Raw genomic sequence first — 15,865 nt, 5'->3', positions numbered from 1 at the left:
TTCGCTGACACTGGCTGAACCACTTATGTAAAATTAGTTGTTTTTTTTTGCTCCACATGATAGCAATGAAATGTTGTGTTTTTTCTCAGGTTTGTCCCCGACAGAGAATTTTCTGGTACAGACCGTAAGCAGCGCCGTGACGGCCCTGTTCAGTTTGAGAGGGACGAAGAAGATCCCTTTGGGCTGGATAAGTTCTTGGAGGAAGCCAAGCAACACGGTGGCTCAAAGAGGCCTGAAAGTGGTCGTTCAAAAGAATATGAACATGAAGGAAAGAAGCGAAGAAAGGAATAGATGGAACTTTTTCTAATACCACGTTTTAACCATTTAGATCAAATCAGTATCTCTAGCATTTGTTTCTGCATGGACTTACTGTACATTATGGATAGAACACATCTTGGAAACAGAGTTTCCTTGTGTGAACTTCATTTACAGTGACGTTCCCGTAAAGTAAAACAATCTACTCATTTTCTAATTAAGCTAGCATAAGTGCCCGAGAAATGAAACAGGAGATTTTAAACATCACAACTGTTTATTCACCAACTTTAAGTCAAACATATTGAGCTACATCCTCCATACTTGGTATCAATGAGCTGATTCAGTGATTCTGTTTGCTCTTTGTCCTTGGAATAATTTTCTGTTTCTCTGAACTTGAAGCTGTGAAGAGAATAAATTTTTAATGAGTTATTCAATTTCTAGTTTTGCTTTAATGTAATACCAACATTATCCCCATGGAACTGTGTTGCTGTAAATTGTAACAAAACTGTCTGAATGTAAGCCAGGTAGTTGGTTGCTGGCAGCACCTGGTGGTTAGAGGGTCTTTGCTGAACTTTGCCGCTGTATTATAGGTTTGGTGGTGTTACCACTTGGTAATGCATTTGTTCTTTTTTAAAATAAAGCAAACTTTCTTGTGCCTTATGTGGATTTATTTTCAGACCAAGGTTAATTTGGCAGTGTTAGGTGAGAATACAAGGATGCTATTTAAACACACTGTGACCACATTACTCTTACAGAACAAATAAGAGTGAATCCTCCACTTGCTCCATCGTACAGTGAGATAATAGCTGCCACAATCTAGCTTCAACACCATTCTCCTGCTGTCTCTCTGTTTCCTTGACTCCACAGTTGAGGTAGAATACTCCATCAAACTAAAACTTTAATTCTTCCACATCTCCAGGCCCTGGTTCTAGATACACTCAGGAAGGGAGACATCTCTGCGGAATCTTTTGATTCAATAAAATAACTACCCCTCAACTCCACTGTGCCATACGATCATAGGTGATGGGAGTAGAATTAGGCCATTTGACCCATCAAATCTACTCTGCCATTCTATCATGGCTGATCTATCCCTCCTAACTCCATTCTCCTGCCTTCTCCCCATAACATCTGACACCTGTACTAATCAAGAATCTATATCCACTGACCTTGCCTCCACAGCCTTCTGTGGCAAAGAATTCCACATATTCACCACCCTTTGACTAAAGAAAATTCCTAATTTTCTTCCTAAAAGGACATCCTTTAATTCTGAGGCTATGTCCCTCTAGTCCTAGAAGCTCCCACTGGTGGAAACATCCACTCTATCCAAGCCTTTAACAATTCTGTATGTTTCAATGAGGTTCTCCCACTCATTCTTTTAAACTCTAGCGAGTACAGGCCCAGTGCTGACAAATGCTCATCATAGGTTAACCTACTCATTCCTGGGATTCTTGTAAACCTCCTCTGGACCCTCTCCAGAGTCAGCATATGCTTCCTCAGATATGGTGCCCAAAATTGCTCACAATATTCCAAATGTGACCTTATAGAGTCTCAGCATTACATCCCTGTTTTTGTATACAAGCCATCTTGACCTGAATGCTCGCATTGAGTTTTTTTTCTTTACCGATTCGACTTGCAGATTAACTTTTTGGGAATCATGCACCAGCACTTACAAGATCCTTTTCACCTCTGATTTCTGGATTCTCTCCCCATTTAGTCTACACCTTTATTCCTACTACCAAAATACATGACTCACTTTGCCACACTATATTCCATCTGCAACTTCTCTGCCCTCTCCAACCTGTCAAGTCCTTCTGCAGAGTCCCTGCTTTCTCTACACTACCTTCCCTTCCACCTATTTTGGTTTGGTGTCGACCCAACCTGTTCCCTCTTGCTTCATACATTAACAATTTCGTCCCAGAAATCAAATCTACTGAATCTGTTCCACACTGCTTCCATTGAAAATAAAGTCAAACTGATAATCTGGTATGTAGCTCAGGAAATCCTGGCAATTCAGCATCTGGCTCAATGGGGCCCTTAAACTGTTCACTGGAGCAATGTAACTTTGCTCACTTAACAAAAGGGTGTTGGGGTATTAGAGTAATACCCTGCAGTACAGATAAACTCAGTCCATGGACCATTGACGGAGGACCTACTGGTTGGCTCGCACACCGCTGATTTCAAACTCAGGCCTGAGCCACCTGCATTAACCAAGAACGAGTAGGGACATGAGGCCGGAGTCACGGAACAGTGGGGGGCAGTTGAGAACAAGAGGGACCTGTGATGTGGGTGGGAGTTGAAGAAGGGGAATGTTATGTAACAACACACCAGATTCAGGGACAGTTTCTTCCCAGCTGTTATCAGGCAACTGAATCATCCTACCACAACCAGAGAGCAGTGCTGAAATACTATCTACCTCTTCGGTGACCCTCGGACTATCCTTGGATGGACTTTGCTGGCTTTACCTTGCGCTAAATGTTATTCCCTTATGTATCTATACACTGTAAATGGATTGATTGTAATCATGGATTGTTTTTCTGCTAACTGGTTAGCACGCAACAAAAGCTTTTCACTGAACCTTCGTAAACTAAACATTGCGCCTTGTGGTGCCTCTTTTGTGTACCGTGTATGCAAAAACAAAGAATTTCACTATACCTTCACGGTACGTGCGATTATAAAGTATCTATATGTCAATCCTGCCGCACCCAAGTCTTGTGTAGCACATCAGTGAAGTTTTACTATAGCTCCTTGAGGATCAAAACTATGTACTTCATTACCATTATCTTTTGGTCTCTTAATGCCACCTTTACTGCAAGTTATTGTACAGCAGTCACACACTAGCAGCCAGAGACTGAAGACATTGTAGTTATACATGTAGTGATTCTTTTAAATGTCAAGAAAGTTTGGCGCACCCCTACCTTTGAATAGTGAAAGGCCTGGATAGAGTGGATGTGGAGAGGATGTCTCCACGAGTGGGAGAGTCTAGGACCAGAGGTCATTGCCTCAGAATTAAAGGAAGAGCCTTTAGGAAGGAGATGACGAGGAATTTCTTTAGTCAGAGGATGTTGAATCTGGAATTCTTTGCCACAGAAGGCTGTGGAGGCCAAGTCAATGGATATTTTTAAAGCAGAGATAGATAGATTCTTGATTAGTACAGGTGTCAGAGGTTATGGAGAGAAGGCAGGAAAATGGGGTTAGGAGGGAGAGATGGATCAGCCATGATTGAATGGCAGTGTGGTCTGCTCCGATCACTTATGAAAAAAGAAAGCGGCTTTTTTTTATTACCTTTGTGCCTTCAATGAGATGCACTTCCTTCTGTAGCACATTTTCAAGCCCTTCTTCTGTACTGAAGGCAACCCAACAGAATCCTTTGTGAAATCCATTCTCCTTGTCCTGTAATATGAAGTTGAATTAATGAATATTACTAACTAATTTACTGACTTTTCTGCAAATCTTTGAAATCAGTTTTATGCCTTTGGAACAATAACTGCTTTTTCTCTCGAATGCCACTTCATCTGAGTATTTTTCTGTTTTAAATCCAAAAAGAATACCGCAGCTGTTAAAAATTTGAAATAACGGAACAGTGAAATACTCAACAGGTCATCTAATCCATACCAGTCTCACCTTGAAACCATGTGATTGTTCCAAATTTCATGGCATCTTGTACAAATTTAAATCATAGCTGGATTCCATTTTCAATACAACTTTACATGAACATATGAATTAGGAGCAGGGCTATTAGCCTGCCAAGACTGTCCATCATCTGATCACCCCGTACAATAGCACTATCCTCTACACTCGGGAGGATGCACACTCCACAATTTACAATTTTACCAAAACAAATTAACTTACAAACCTGTACGACTTTGGAATATGGGTAGAATCCGGAGCACCCGGAGAAAACACACGCAGGTCACAGGAAGAATGTACAAACACCGTACAGACAGCACCTGTAGTCATGATCGAACCAGGGTCTCTGGCGCTGCAAGGCAGCAACTCTATCGCTGTGCTGCCCAACAACCAGTAAAAGACCTATCGTGCCTAATCTCTGGTTTCAGTTAGTCCGCCAATATCCTATCAATGTTACTTCCTATACCATGAGCTATTTTGTGCATCACGGCTTCCTATCGAATGTCTTACAGAAATCTTAGCGCAGTTCATCCATCGAATTCCCTTTATTCACAGCACTTTCTGCTTCAAAGAAACTCCAATAAATAGATTGACATGATTTATTTTTCACAATTGTTTGCCTGATTACTGTGAATATTTTTACATTCCCTGCCACACAACTGTTAACAATAGTTTTGAACATTTTTCTAATGATGGATACTGGAATAACTGGCCTATAGTTGCCTGCTCTCTCACTCTCATTCCTGTTTGAATAAAGGGGTCACATCGAACAGAATCTTCCCTGAAACCAGGGAATTGTGGTAAAGGAAAACAGATGTATCTACTATCTCACTAGGTATTACCTTGAAGGCTCCAGGATGGTCCATCAAAATCCCATCGATTTGTCAGCTTGCAGCTCCAACAATTTGCTCAGTATCATGTTCCTATAACTATTTTTTCTCACTCCTTTCCAAATCCTAATCTAGAGCTACTTTTGAGATGTTACGTATCCAATACTGTGAAGACTATTGCAAAATATCGGTTTCATTAATCTGTTCTCTTGTTTCTCATAATTAATTCCTCAGACTCGAGAAGACTCGCTTTTTAAAATATCCATAGAAATTCCTTTTTACATTTTAAACTAGCTTTATCTCATATTCTCATTTTCCTTCGTTATTTTTCTGGGTCATTTGTTGCTATATGATATCCCAAGTTCTGACCTACCACCTGATTTTATATGTTTTTTCTTCAAGTTTGATACTATTCCTTTGCAATGCATAAATCACTCATGCTCGCTTTCATGGCCTCGTAAATGCCCTATTTAAGTTTAAATATTGGTCTTGGGCCCATTTGTCTCTCTCTCAGCATGACTAAAGAAAATTAATTAGTATATTTATGGGCAATTTTACTTTTTAACTATATTCCAAATAAATTATCGTCATTTGTGCTTCAACAATGGAAACAAGGTCAGCCTTTAAAAAAAATTAAATCGCTGTTTCATATTTTGATGTATAATAATGCCCAACATCTCGTTACTTTTCATAATTATAAGCTATCCCTATTAGCATAATTATTTTAATGCTATATATTATTGACTTGATGTATACCTTATGAAAGTGTCCAAGACTGTATGTGCCTAGCATCTTGCATCACTTTTTCCCTTGTTTTTGTGTTTTACACATTTAGATTGCTTTCTTTCTCTCCATCTGCGAGCATTTCGACCATTAATGTTTCCAATCCAAAATCTGTCTCTCTATACCATCTGAAATTTCCCAATTGACAGCAGAATCTGCTCACTATCCTTACTTCATTGCTTCATTTAATATATAACTATATTAAAATGTTGTCTACCTGCTCTTTTTCATATTGATCAAATTCCTTAATATGTCGCAGTTTTATGTCTCCCAATTTACTCACAATTCCAATAAAATAGATTAAACAAACGCAGACCTCTGTGAAATATGGACTGCCCCATCTTTTCTTATCCTTGAGTCTGACAGACAGCAAGGTTTTCAATGGTGTATCTAGACGGACGCCTTTTAATTGACATTGAAAATTGAAAAATACAGCCAAATCTACTGAAAATAGGAAACAAACTTTTAGCTTATGCCAATTAAAATGGATACGATTGAAGGTAATTAAATACTTACAAATGGAAGCAGACATTTCTTCACTGGCCCAAACTGTCCAAAATATTCCTTGATTTCTTCTGCAAAAATACAGATTTATTCATCCAATAATATACTGACTAAAAATATTATAGATTAAATATATAAATATTTCCTTGAACGTACAGTGTACAGATATTTTTGAACCACTAACTTTTCCCAATTCTGCTTTCAATACAAGTTTCCCAGTTTAGAAATCTCCTTCCAGGCATCTCACTAAGAAATGAACTAGAATATGACAGTTTACGTTATGTTGCACTTGTGTACATAATTAGTACGGCCACATTTAGAAAAGTCTGATAACTTTTGGTCACCCCGTTATAGGGAAAAAGCCATTAAACTGGAAATGTCCAGAAAACCTTTACAAGAATGTTGCCAGGTATTGAGAGATTCGGTCAGAGGGAGAGGCTGGGCAGGCATGGACTTCAATCTTAGGAATGTTAAGAGTCTGTGGGGTGAAATTATAGAGATGTATAAAATCACGAGAGGCATAGATAGAGTGAATGCACAGTCTTTTTCCCAGGATCAGGGAGTCAAGAACTAGAGGGCACAGATTTAAGGAGAGAGCCGAGAACCCAAGTAGCAATTTTTTCACACAAAAGCTATGGAACAAAGTGGTTGATGCACACACATTTCAAAAAAACATTTGGACAAGTATATGGAGAAGAAATGTTTAGCGTGATATACACATATTCCCACACAAATGGGACTAACTTCGATGAGGATAATTTGAATTGTATCAACAGATGGGGATGTAGTTAGGCTCACTGTATCCATGCCAATCCCTTGTAGATCAATCCATTAAGTCAACACTGTACTTCGAATACAAGGTTCACACAGTGGACAGGGATCATTTTCCTCTTGCTAAGAAAGATTCTGGTAGTTCCTGGAAATTCTCTTTGAAAGGTACTTTCAAATGAGTTCACACAAATCAGTAATAATCCACCAGTGCCACACACTGCAAGAATGGATCCTGGAGTCAATGAACAAAAGATTATTCCAGATGCAGAAAATGAGTAAATTAAAATAAATACAGCACCTCTTAAGGATCTTAGGTACAGCGTATTTTCCTTTGAAACAAGAGAGTATAGGCACCCCAATTTTAACCCCACTCCCCATGTTCCTATAATTACCATCTCTTGGGTACCCATCAATTTATTTCCAAAAGTTCCAATTGACACCCTCCTTTACCAGCAAGTTCCCAACCATCAACAGTATTAACATTTTAATGAAAAAAACATAGATGCTGGAATTACTAAATAAAAATATAAAATGCTGCAAACACTCAACAGGTCTGGTAGCATCTATGCAAAGAGAAAGAAAACTAATGTTGAAGATCCTTTGTTAGTGGTCGAAACAGCCCTACATTATTAATTGTTGACTGAAGATACGAAAATCATGAGTAAAAAACAAATTACTGAGGAAACATAGAACACCGCCATTCAATGTGATCATGGCTGATCATTCCCAATCAGTACCCAGTTCCTGCCTTCTCCCCATATCCCCCGGCTCCGCTATTTTTAATAACTCGATCTAGTTCTCTCTTGAAAGCAGCCAGAGAACCTGCCTCCACCACCGTCTGAGGGTGGAGGCAGTTATTTACTCTACCTCATTGGCCATTCCTTACCCCTGTATTCACCTATTTCTTGCCCCCATCCCTTCTCCTCAGCTCTCGCTACTAGATATCTCCCCTCCACGTATGCTGCCTGACCCGCTGAGTTCCTCCAGCAGTTTGTTTTATTTTTGCTCTGAATTTGTCATTTATCTTCACAAATATCCAGTTACATTGAAATTCCCAAATTAAATCCTCTGATGAAGGATGGAGTAACTCAATGGGACAGGCAGCATCTCTGGAGAGAAGGAATGGGTGATTTTTCAGGTCTAAACCTTTCTTCAGCCTCGGTCTCAGAAGGGTCTCGACCAGAAACATCACCCATTCCTTCCCTCCAGAGATGCTACCTGTTGCACTGAGTTACTCCAGCATTTTGAGTGTAAACTGTAAACCAGCATCTGCAGCTCCTTCCTACACATTATGGCGGTCTTCAACATAAACCTCTCTAAATGACACAAATACATTTCTCCTTCCACAGATGCTGAGCGACGTACTGAGTGTTTCTAACAGCTCCAGTTTTAATTTCAACATAAATACAGCCACACATTGAGTCCAGGGGGCAATGGGCAAGGAGGAGCTGCCATACTCGGGGTTGGGGCCCTACATAAGTGACAGGAGCAGAATTAGACCGTTCGGCCCATCAAGTCTACTCCGCCATTCAATCATGGCTGATCAATCTTCCCCTCTCAACACCATTCTCCTGCCTTCTCCCCATAACCCCTGACACCAGTACTAATCAAGAATCTATCCATCTCTGCCTTTAAAATATCCATTAACTTGGTCTCCACGTCCTTCTGTGGCAACGAATTCCACAGATTCACCACCCTCTAAATAAATTCTTCCTCATCTCCTTCCTATAGGAACGTCCTTTAATTCAGAGGCTGTGACCTCTAGTCCTAGACTCTCCCACTGGTGGAAACATCCTCTCCACATCCATGCCTTTCACTATTCTGTATGTATGATGTTTCAATGAGGTCCCCCCCCCTACCTTTCACCCTGCTAAACTCCAGGCCCAGTGCTGCCAAACCTAAGCTTCATCTTAAGCTCCCTCCATCGCCACAATCTAAACACAACCCGCACATGTATTTATTTTTAGAAATAAAAATAACATTCGGCCGAAGCCCGAGCAGCAGCAGCAGAGACTGAGTGAAAAGAGACGCCACTCACTGCTGGCCAGAGTCCAGGGGACGCGAGAGACGAAGATCTCGAAGACTTTCCTCGAAGAAGCCGCCGCTGTCGCCGCCATCATGCCGTCTCTGTGACGATGACCTCCCACCTCCGACCCAGGGCCACGGCGATCAAACAAACACACACACACACACACCCCCGGCAAAATAACACTTTAAAAAACACCACGAGTGGGGTTTGTTTTCCCCCGAAGGCGGTGATGAGCGTGGGTTTGTGTCCGGGTCGTGGCGGCGCCGTTGTGATCTCCTCCTCCTCGGCGGCGAGGCGGGACGATGGCGATGGCGGCGGCCGGGCGGCTGGAGCAACAAGGCGAGGACGCCTTCAGGAGGCTCTTCAAGTACTACAAGAGGCGCAAACCCCCGCCAGACCTCTCCGCCGTGCTCGACTTTTCCAGAGCTCAGAAAAATCTCAAAGTAGGTGCCGGTTGTGTGTCGGTGAATGGTAGAAACCCGCCGGCGTGTGTGTGTGTGAGAGTGAAAGACTGCAGCCCAGACCTGCCTCCTGTAACCACCTATCACTCGGGGAGGGAGGGGGAGAGGGAGATAGAGATAGGGAGAGAAACAGAGAGGGAGACAGACAGAGAGAGAGAGAGAGACAGAACAGAGAGAGAGAGACAGAACAGAGAGGGAGAGACAGAACAGAGAGAGAGACAGAACAGAGAGGGAGATAGAGATAGGGAGAGAAACAGAGGGAGACAGACAGAGAGAGAGAGGGAGACAGACAGAGAGAGGGAGACAGACAGAGAGAGGGAGACAGACAGAGAGAGGGAGACAGACAGAGAGAGAGAGAGAGAGAGAGGACAAGAGAGAGAGAGAGACAGGACAGGGAGGGAGAGACAGAACAGAGAAATGAGAGGGAGAGAGAGTTTTATTGCCATATATCCGAGATAAAAAACAATGAGATTATTACTTGCAGTGGAAAGTGTGCATGAAACAAGGAACTGCAGCTGCTGGTTTATAAGACAAGACACAAAGTGCTGGAGTAACTCAGCAGGTCAGGCAGCCTCTCTGGAGAACAGAGTCTCTTGCCCAGAGTAGGTGAATCGGGGACCAGAGGACATGGGTTTAAGGTACAGGGGAAAAGATTTAATAGGAATCTGAGGGGTAACTTTTTCACACCAAGGGTGGTGGGTGTATTGAACGAGCTGCAAGAGGAGGTTGTTGAGGCTGGGACTATCCCAACGTTTTAAGAAACAGTTAGACAGGTACATGGATAGGACAGGATTGAAGGGATATGGACCAAACACAGGCAGGTGGGACTAGTGTAGTTGGGACATGTTTTCCGGTGTGGGCCAGTTGGGCTAAAGAGCCTGTTTCCATGCTGAATGATTCTCACATGGATAGGTGACGTTTCGGGTCACAAACCTTCTTCAGATGTCACATATTCCATGTTCTACAGAGATGTTGCCTGACCCGCTGAGTTACTCCAGCACTTTATGTCCTTCTGTATATTAACCAGCATCGACAGTTCTTTGATTCTTTTCTCTGACTGGATAGAATGCAAACAAAAGTTTTTCACTGCACCTCAGAACACTTGACAACATAATAAACTAAGCTAAACTACCAGTTGCCTGACTTTGTCCACCCACAGCTAGACACAAAGAGTTGGAGTAACTCAGTGGGTTAGGCAGCATCTCTGGGGAAAAAGGATGAGTGACTGGGCTTTAAACAATCCCTTCAGTCTGAAGAAGAGTCTCAACCCGAAACATCACCCATTCCTTCTATCCATAGATACTGCCTGTTCCACTGAGTTACTCCAGCATTTATTACTGACCCATCCCAATCATTTTCCAAAAACACTTCAACGTATGGAACTATGGTCACTATCTCCAAAATGATTCCCCGTTTATACCTTCCCCACTTGTACAGCCATGTTCCCCCAGATAAGATCTCATAATGCTTCCTCCCTCATTGTTCTTTATTCATACTGTGCAAAAATGCTCAGGTAGACAAAAGTGCTGGAGAAACTCAGCGGGTGCAGCAGCATCTATGGAGCGCGAAGGAAATAGGCAACCCTTCTTCAGACTGATGGAGGGTGGGGGGGGGGGGGGGGGGCGGGGGGAAGAAGAAAGGGAAAAGGAAGAGGAGGAGCCAGAGGGCTGAGGGAGAGCTGAGAAGGGGAGGAGCCAGCAAGGGCTACCGGAAATTGGAGAATTCGATGTTTATGTCACTAGGGTACAGACTGCCCAAACGGAATACCAGGTGCTGTTCCTCCAATTTCCGGTGGTGCTCACTCTGGACATGGAGGAGGCCCAGGACAGAGAGGTCGGATTCGGAATGGGAGGGGGAGTTGAAGTGCTGAACCACCGGGAGGTCAAGTTGCTTAATGCAGACCGAGCGGAGGTGTTCGGCGAAACGATCGCCAAGCCTACGCTTGGTCTCACCGATGTAGATCAGCTGACATCTAGAGCAGTGGATGCAATAGATGAGGTTGGAGGAGGTGCAGGTGAACCTCTGTCGCATCTGGAACGATTGCTTGGGTCTTTGAATGGAGTCGAGGGGGGAGGTAAAGCGACAAGTGTAGCATCTCTTGCGGTTGCAAGGGAAAGTGCCCGGGGAGGGGGTGGTGCGGGAGGGAAGGGAAGAATTGGCAAGGGAGTTACGGAGGGAGCGGTCTTTGCGGAAAGCAGACAGCGGGGGAGATGGAAAGATGTGGCGAGTGGTGGGGTCACGTTGGAGGTGGCGGAAATGACAGAGGACTATTTGTTGTATGTGACGGCTGGTGGGGTGAAAGGTGAGGACTAGGGGGACTCTGCCCTTGTTACGAGTGGGGATGGGGAGAGAGAGGAGGGGGGGGAGAGATTGGAGTGAGACAGGGGAGTGGAGAAGTTGAGGCGGTTGATGTCGCAAAATTGCAAAAAAGCTCTCCTGGACCCACCTATAAATTTTCACCCCATCCAAACCTTTAACGTTAAGGCAATCCCAATTAATATTTGGGAAAGTAAAATATATCCCTCTGGTTTTATGTGCATTGTTTATTGAAAGTAACAGGGCCATTAACCTGTTATAAAAGATCTTGTGGTTGTATTAATAGAAATATAAAGCAGTAATAGCAAAGAAGTCAAAGTAAATGTTTAAAAATCATGGGTTCAGCTACAGATTGAGTTATTTCCAGTTCTGAGTGCCACACTTTAGTAGAGACTAGACTAAGTGGGACCCGTTGGGTCCCAGCATCACATGGGAGGGCTGGTCACCAACGCAATATTCCACCTCTCCACCAATTCCATACTGCTCGCCAGTGGGGGGGGGGGCTGTCTGTTGCGCTAGTATGGTTGTTGCGGGCTGAAGGTACTGGTTTCCAGAGGGCTAGTATAGACATTGTGGGCCGTATGGATGCTTGGGCAGGCATCCAACTGTTGCAACGATTTTAAAAGCCAAGCCAAGGCAAACAATGGGGCTGCAGCCACCTGACAAGCAAAATTCATTTTGTGAACACAAACTTGTTAAAAAAAAGGTGAGGCAAACAATTGGGCTGCAGACACCCGACAACCAAAATTCAATTTGTCAACACAAACTTTTAAAAAAGGGCTGCAGCCACTTTACAGCCGCATCGAGGGGACTCACCGTGGAGTAGATGTGCGTTCAGTGTTATTCGCAGCTCAAAGAACAGTGACCCTCTCGCTTCCTGGTCTGGCAGAGACTGAGTGAGGCACGACACTTCCTGGTTTTATAGTCCCCCCACCCTGCCGCCAGCGGGGGCAGCAGAGAGAATGGGGAATTTTGTAAAAACATTAATATCTCTCTAATTTTTAATCAACGGAAAAAATCCTCCACACTCATACGGCGGAGGGGGGCTCTGAGCGAGGTGGCCAAAAATGACGGCCGGAGGTGGCGGCGTTCTCTCGGAAATTGCAGCACAGTCGGCCAAAAGCGGTCAAGATCAGAGATTTAATAATATAGATAGATGAAAGACCAGGGAGTGTACCGTTTTTCAAGGGATGAGGGATTTAATTTAAGTGCATAGTCTGGAGAAGCTCGTTGGAACAGAGGAGTCTGCGAGTAAATTTTAAAGAGGCATTTAAAATCATTCAGGGCATTGTTAGAGAGAAACCTTTCTTTGTGGCTGGGAAGAATTGAATCATAAAATGTGAAAATTATTGGCAAAAGAATCAAAAGTGATATAGGAATATTCTCACATGGTGAGTAGTTAGGATCTGGAATGCACTTCCAAGCCACTGGTAGGGACAACTTCAGTTGGATAATTCAAAAAGGAATTGATTATCTATTAGAAAAGAGAGAATTTGTAGGGCGGGAGAGGATGTGGATGTGGATGATCTGAAGCTCAACCTGTTCCTTTTCTCCAGAGATGCTGCCTGACCCACTGAGTTACTCAAACTTTTTGTGTCTGCCCTTACATATTGCTGGTAAAGGCTCAACAGGCTGAATGGCTGCCCGTGCTGTAATCATTCTGCGATTAACCAGGTTCAGAAACATGTCACTTATCAGGTGAGGCAGTGGTTCATTGACACTCCTTCCAACCTGGTCCATTGCATTTGGTGCTAACAATGCCTCCTTTATATCAGGGAAACCAAATGCAGTTTGGGTGACCACTTTGCAGAGCAGCTATGTCACGTCCACAGGGGTGACCCAGAGCTCTCAGTGGCTTGTCACTTAACGCTCTATCCCAGTCCCGCTCTGATCTATCTGTCTCTGGTTTTCTGCTGTGTAAAACAAAGGCCCAATGTAAGCTTGAGAAATAGCACCTCAAGTGGCCTTTTGGACTTGTTGTCAAATGCAACAGTTTCAGGTAACTTGCTCTCTCTGTTTGTACCAGAACTGACCTGTCCTGTGTAGGTCACCCATCTGTAAAATTAATCTGTTTTTTGCCATCAGTGGCATGCCCAAACATGCTGGGCATTCTTTAAACCAAGGGTTCCCAACCTTTTTCGTCCCGTTTACCCCCTGGCAACTTTTCGAAAGTAAATTTACCCCCACCCTGTTTTGTTCAGTAATTGGAGTTTACACTTCTACCATAATAAAGCAACCGGCAAAGGGGACATTTTAAAATACTGTTTTTAACATTAGTATTTTAAGTTCCAGAATCAACAAATTTACCCCCTGGTGGTAAATTTACCCCAGGTTTGGAACCCTTGCTTTAAGGCTTGGCATTTCACTGTGTTTATATGTCCCTTTACTTGTGTTCTTTCTGACTCTAACAACCTTATTTTTCCCATTGGCCACACTTTCACTCCTTATGCCACGGCGCTCCCAGCTTCATCTGTCAGAGATACTCCCTTTGTTCTATTCTGTCCTTTTCCACCTTCTCAGCAAATTTAAACTGTTGATTTCTCATTTTTATTTCAGTCCTTGCAAAGGATCTTCAGCCTGAAACATTAACACTATCTGTCTTCCTAAGGATGTTGACTAAGCTGTTAAGTGCTTCCATCATTTTCTGTTCTAATTTTACTTTTTCAGCATCTGCTTTTTGATTTTTCACTGGACTTTAGACTTCAGGAAGACTAACTCTCTGCACTAAAGAGAGCAGCAACTCAACATCTTATTATCATTCTAAAGTTTGATTTTATTTTACCCTTCTATAATCCCTTTCCCTGTGATTTTATTTCTACTTTGTGCTGGGAGGTTGTGAGGTGGGGGGGGAGGGGGAGAGGAAGAAAATTATTTGAAGTAACTTTAACAATTAATATGAAGTTGCAATTTGCAAACCATAGCAATGTAAATTGATAAATCTAATTTAAACCATATTCCTGCAAGATACCTCCAGTAATAATATACACAAATTTTCTTTCAGTACTTTCCAATCGTGCATTTCTGTTTTTCCTGTAGAGGGATTTAGCTTAATTGGTTTCTTTGCCAGTCAACTAATAGTCTAAATTTTGAAAAGACAGCAGGATTTAAGAAATTGATAGATTTAAGCAATTTGGGAGATCCAGTTATGATAAAGAATCCTGAAGCTAAAATTGTATCTGTTACTTTGGTACAGAATGCTGTTTGGCTTCTGGGTGTTTCCAGTATTTTCTGTTTATATTTCAGATTTACGGCATCTGCAGCTTTGTTGGTTTTCATTGAAGAGATTAATCTTAAACTTCTATTTCCATACTTGGCTATAAATTTACTATATTAAAAATCATTCATAAGTGTGTGAAAAAAATTGGAAGTCTGCTCAGTAAATTGCAATTGATAGCTCATTTATTAATTTTAAATCCAAGATATGATTTATGAAAGCTACAAAGGAATGAAAGAAAAATTAAAATATTCGGACGAGCCTGGCTTAACTATGATCTAGATAGCCACAAAATGCTGGAGAAACTCAGCATCTCTTGATAGAAGGAACCGGTGATGTTTCGGTTCGAGACGCATCTTCAGACTAAGTTCTTCAGACCCTCAGTCTCAGACCCTTCAGACCCTTCTCTCCAGAGATGCTGCGTGTCACACTGGGTTACTCCAGCATTTTGTGTCTATCTTTGGTGTAAACCAGCATTTGCAGTTCCTTCCTACACATTTTGTTGGCTATGATCTAATTGAATGACGGGAAGAGCTCAAGAGGTTACGTTACCTATTCTTCTACATATTAAGAATTACTTCTAGGATTGGGGATGAGCACAGAAAGTACCATATTTCCCGGCAATTCAGACGCTATATTTTACCCTAAAATAAGGCCCGAAAATGTATCTGTGTCTTGGAGGCCGAATTAGTTAGATTGTTAGCCAAGAAAGATAGACTTGGCTATCCCTCAGTACAGCAACATCAAGAACGATGTTGCATTACTGAGGGATAGCCAAGTCTATGCCTCATTGCTGGCAGCTGATTTAAAAGGACAGCACCGCTGGGGGCGGGGGAGGGGGGGGGAGATTTCCATTCACAGCGTGTGGGGATTCTGGCCCGGGACAGCACAAAGTAGCAAACTTGGCTGAGCCGCCAGGAGTAAAGTTGCGGGGAGGGTAGGAGCTTTGAGAAGGAGGGGGTCGGGGATCATGCCAGCAACTCAGCAGCTCGGGTGGCTGCGAGCAGCCGCCGGGACTGGACAGTGGAACCGGCCACCACCTCAGCGCCTGCCAGCCACGGTGTCCTTCGGCACA

General features: G+C 42.9%; 3 protein-coding genes across 3 annotated transcripts in view; 2 read left to right on the top strand and 1 right to left on the bottom strand.

Annotated features, from left to right (window-relative positions):
• The window catches only part of snw1 (SNW domain containing 1), a 28,411-nt gene extending 27,501 nt beyond the window's left edge, over positions 1 to 910 (top strand). The window contains 1 exon segment of the mRNA XM_055640179.1: positions 90 to 910. Coding sequence (XP_055496154.1) covers positions 90 to 291 — 202 coding nt within the window. The 3' untranslated portion in view covers positions 292 to 910.
• slirp (SRA stem-loop interacting RNA binding protein) lies at positions 511 to 9,106 on the bottom strand. Its single transcript, XM_055640184.1, has 4 exons — positions 8,809 to 9,106; positions 6,012 to 6,070; positions 3,538 to 3,645; positions 511 to 654 (listed from the first exon to the last, which is right to left on the bottom strand). The coding sequence occupies exons 1-4, from the start codon at positions 8,888 to 8,890 to the stop codon at positions 583 to 585; spliced, it is 321 nt and encodes a 106-aa protein (XP_055496159.1). The 5' UTR covers positions 8,891 to 9,106; the 3' UTR covers positions 511 to 582.
• alkbh1 (alkB homolog 1, histone H2A dioxygenase) overlaps positions 9,102 to 15,865 on the top strand; it is a 36,896-nt gene continuing 30,132 nt past the window's right edge. Inside the window, exon 1 of the mRNA XM_055640182.1 lies at positions 9,102 to 9,242. Coding sequence (XP_055496157.1) covers positions 9,102 to 9,242 — 141 coding nt within the window. The remainder of the gene's footprint in view (positions 9,243 to 15,865) is intronic.

This window comes from Leucoraja erinacea, chromosome 9, assembly GCF_028641065.1.
Source record: "Leucoraja erinacea ecotype New England chromosome 9, Leri_hhj_1, whole genome shotgun sequence".
In the NCBI taxonomy this organism is placed as follows: domain Eukaryota; kingdom Metazoa; phylum Chordata; class Chondrichthyes; order Rajiformes; family Rajidae; genus Leucoraja; species Leucoraja erinaceus.
The sequence above is the reverse complement of the archived record's forward strand: the minus strand, read 5'-3'. Positions and strand labels throughout refer to the sequence as shown.

What these genes read in the sequence shown, in the direction of transcription:
- slirp (XM_055640184.1), bottom strand. Translation starts at nt 8,890, where the DNA reads ATGATGGCGGCGACAGCGGCGGCTTCTTCGAGGAAAGTCTTCGAGATC. An exon ending in CCCCTGGACTCTGGCCAGCA is followed by an intron (nt 6,071 to 8,808) that starts GTGAGTGGCGTC and finishes GTATTTTTGCAG; the next exon opens with AAGAAATCAAGGAATATTTT. An exon ending in ATCTCATTGAAGGCACAAAG is followed by an intron (nt 655 to 3,537) that starts GTAATAAAAAAA and finishes TTCTCTTCACAG; the next exon opens with CTTCAAGTTCAGAGAAACAG.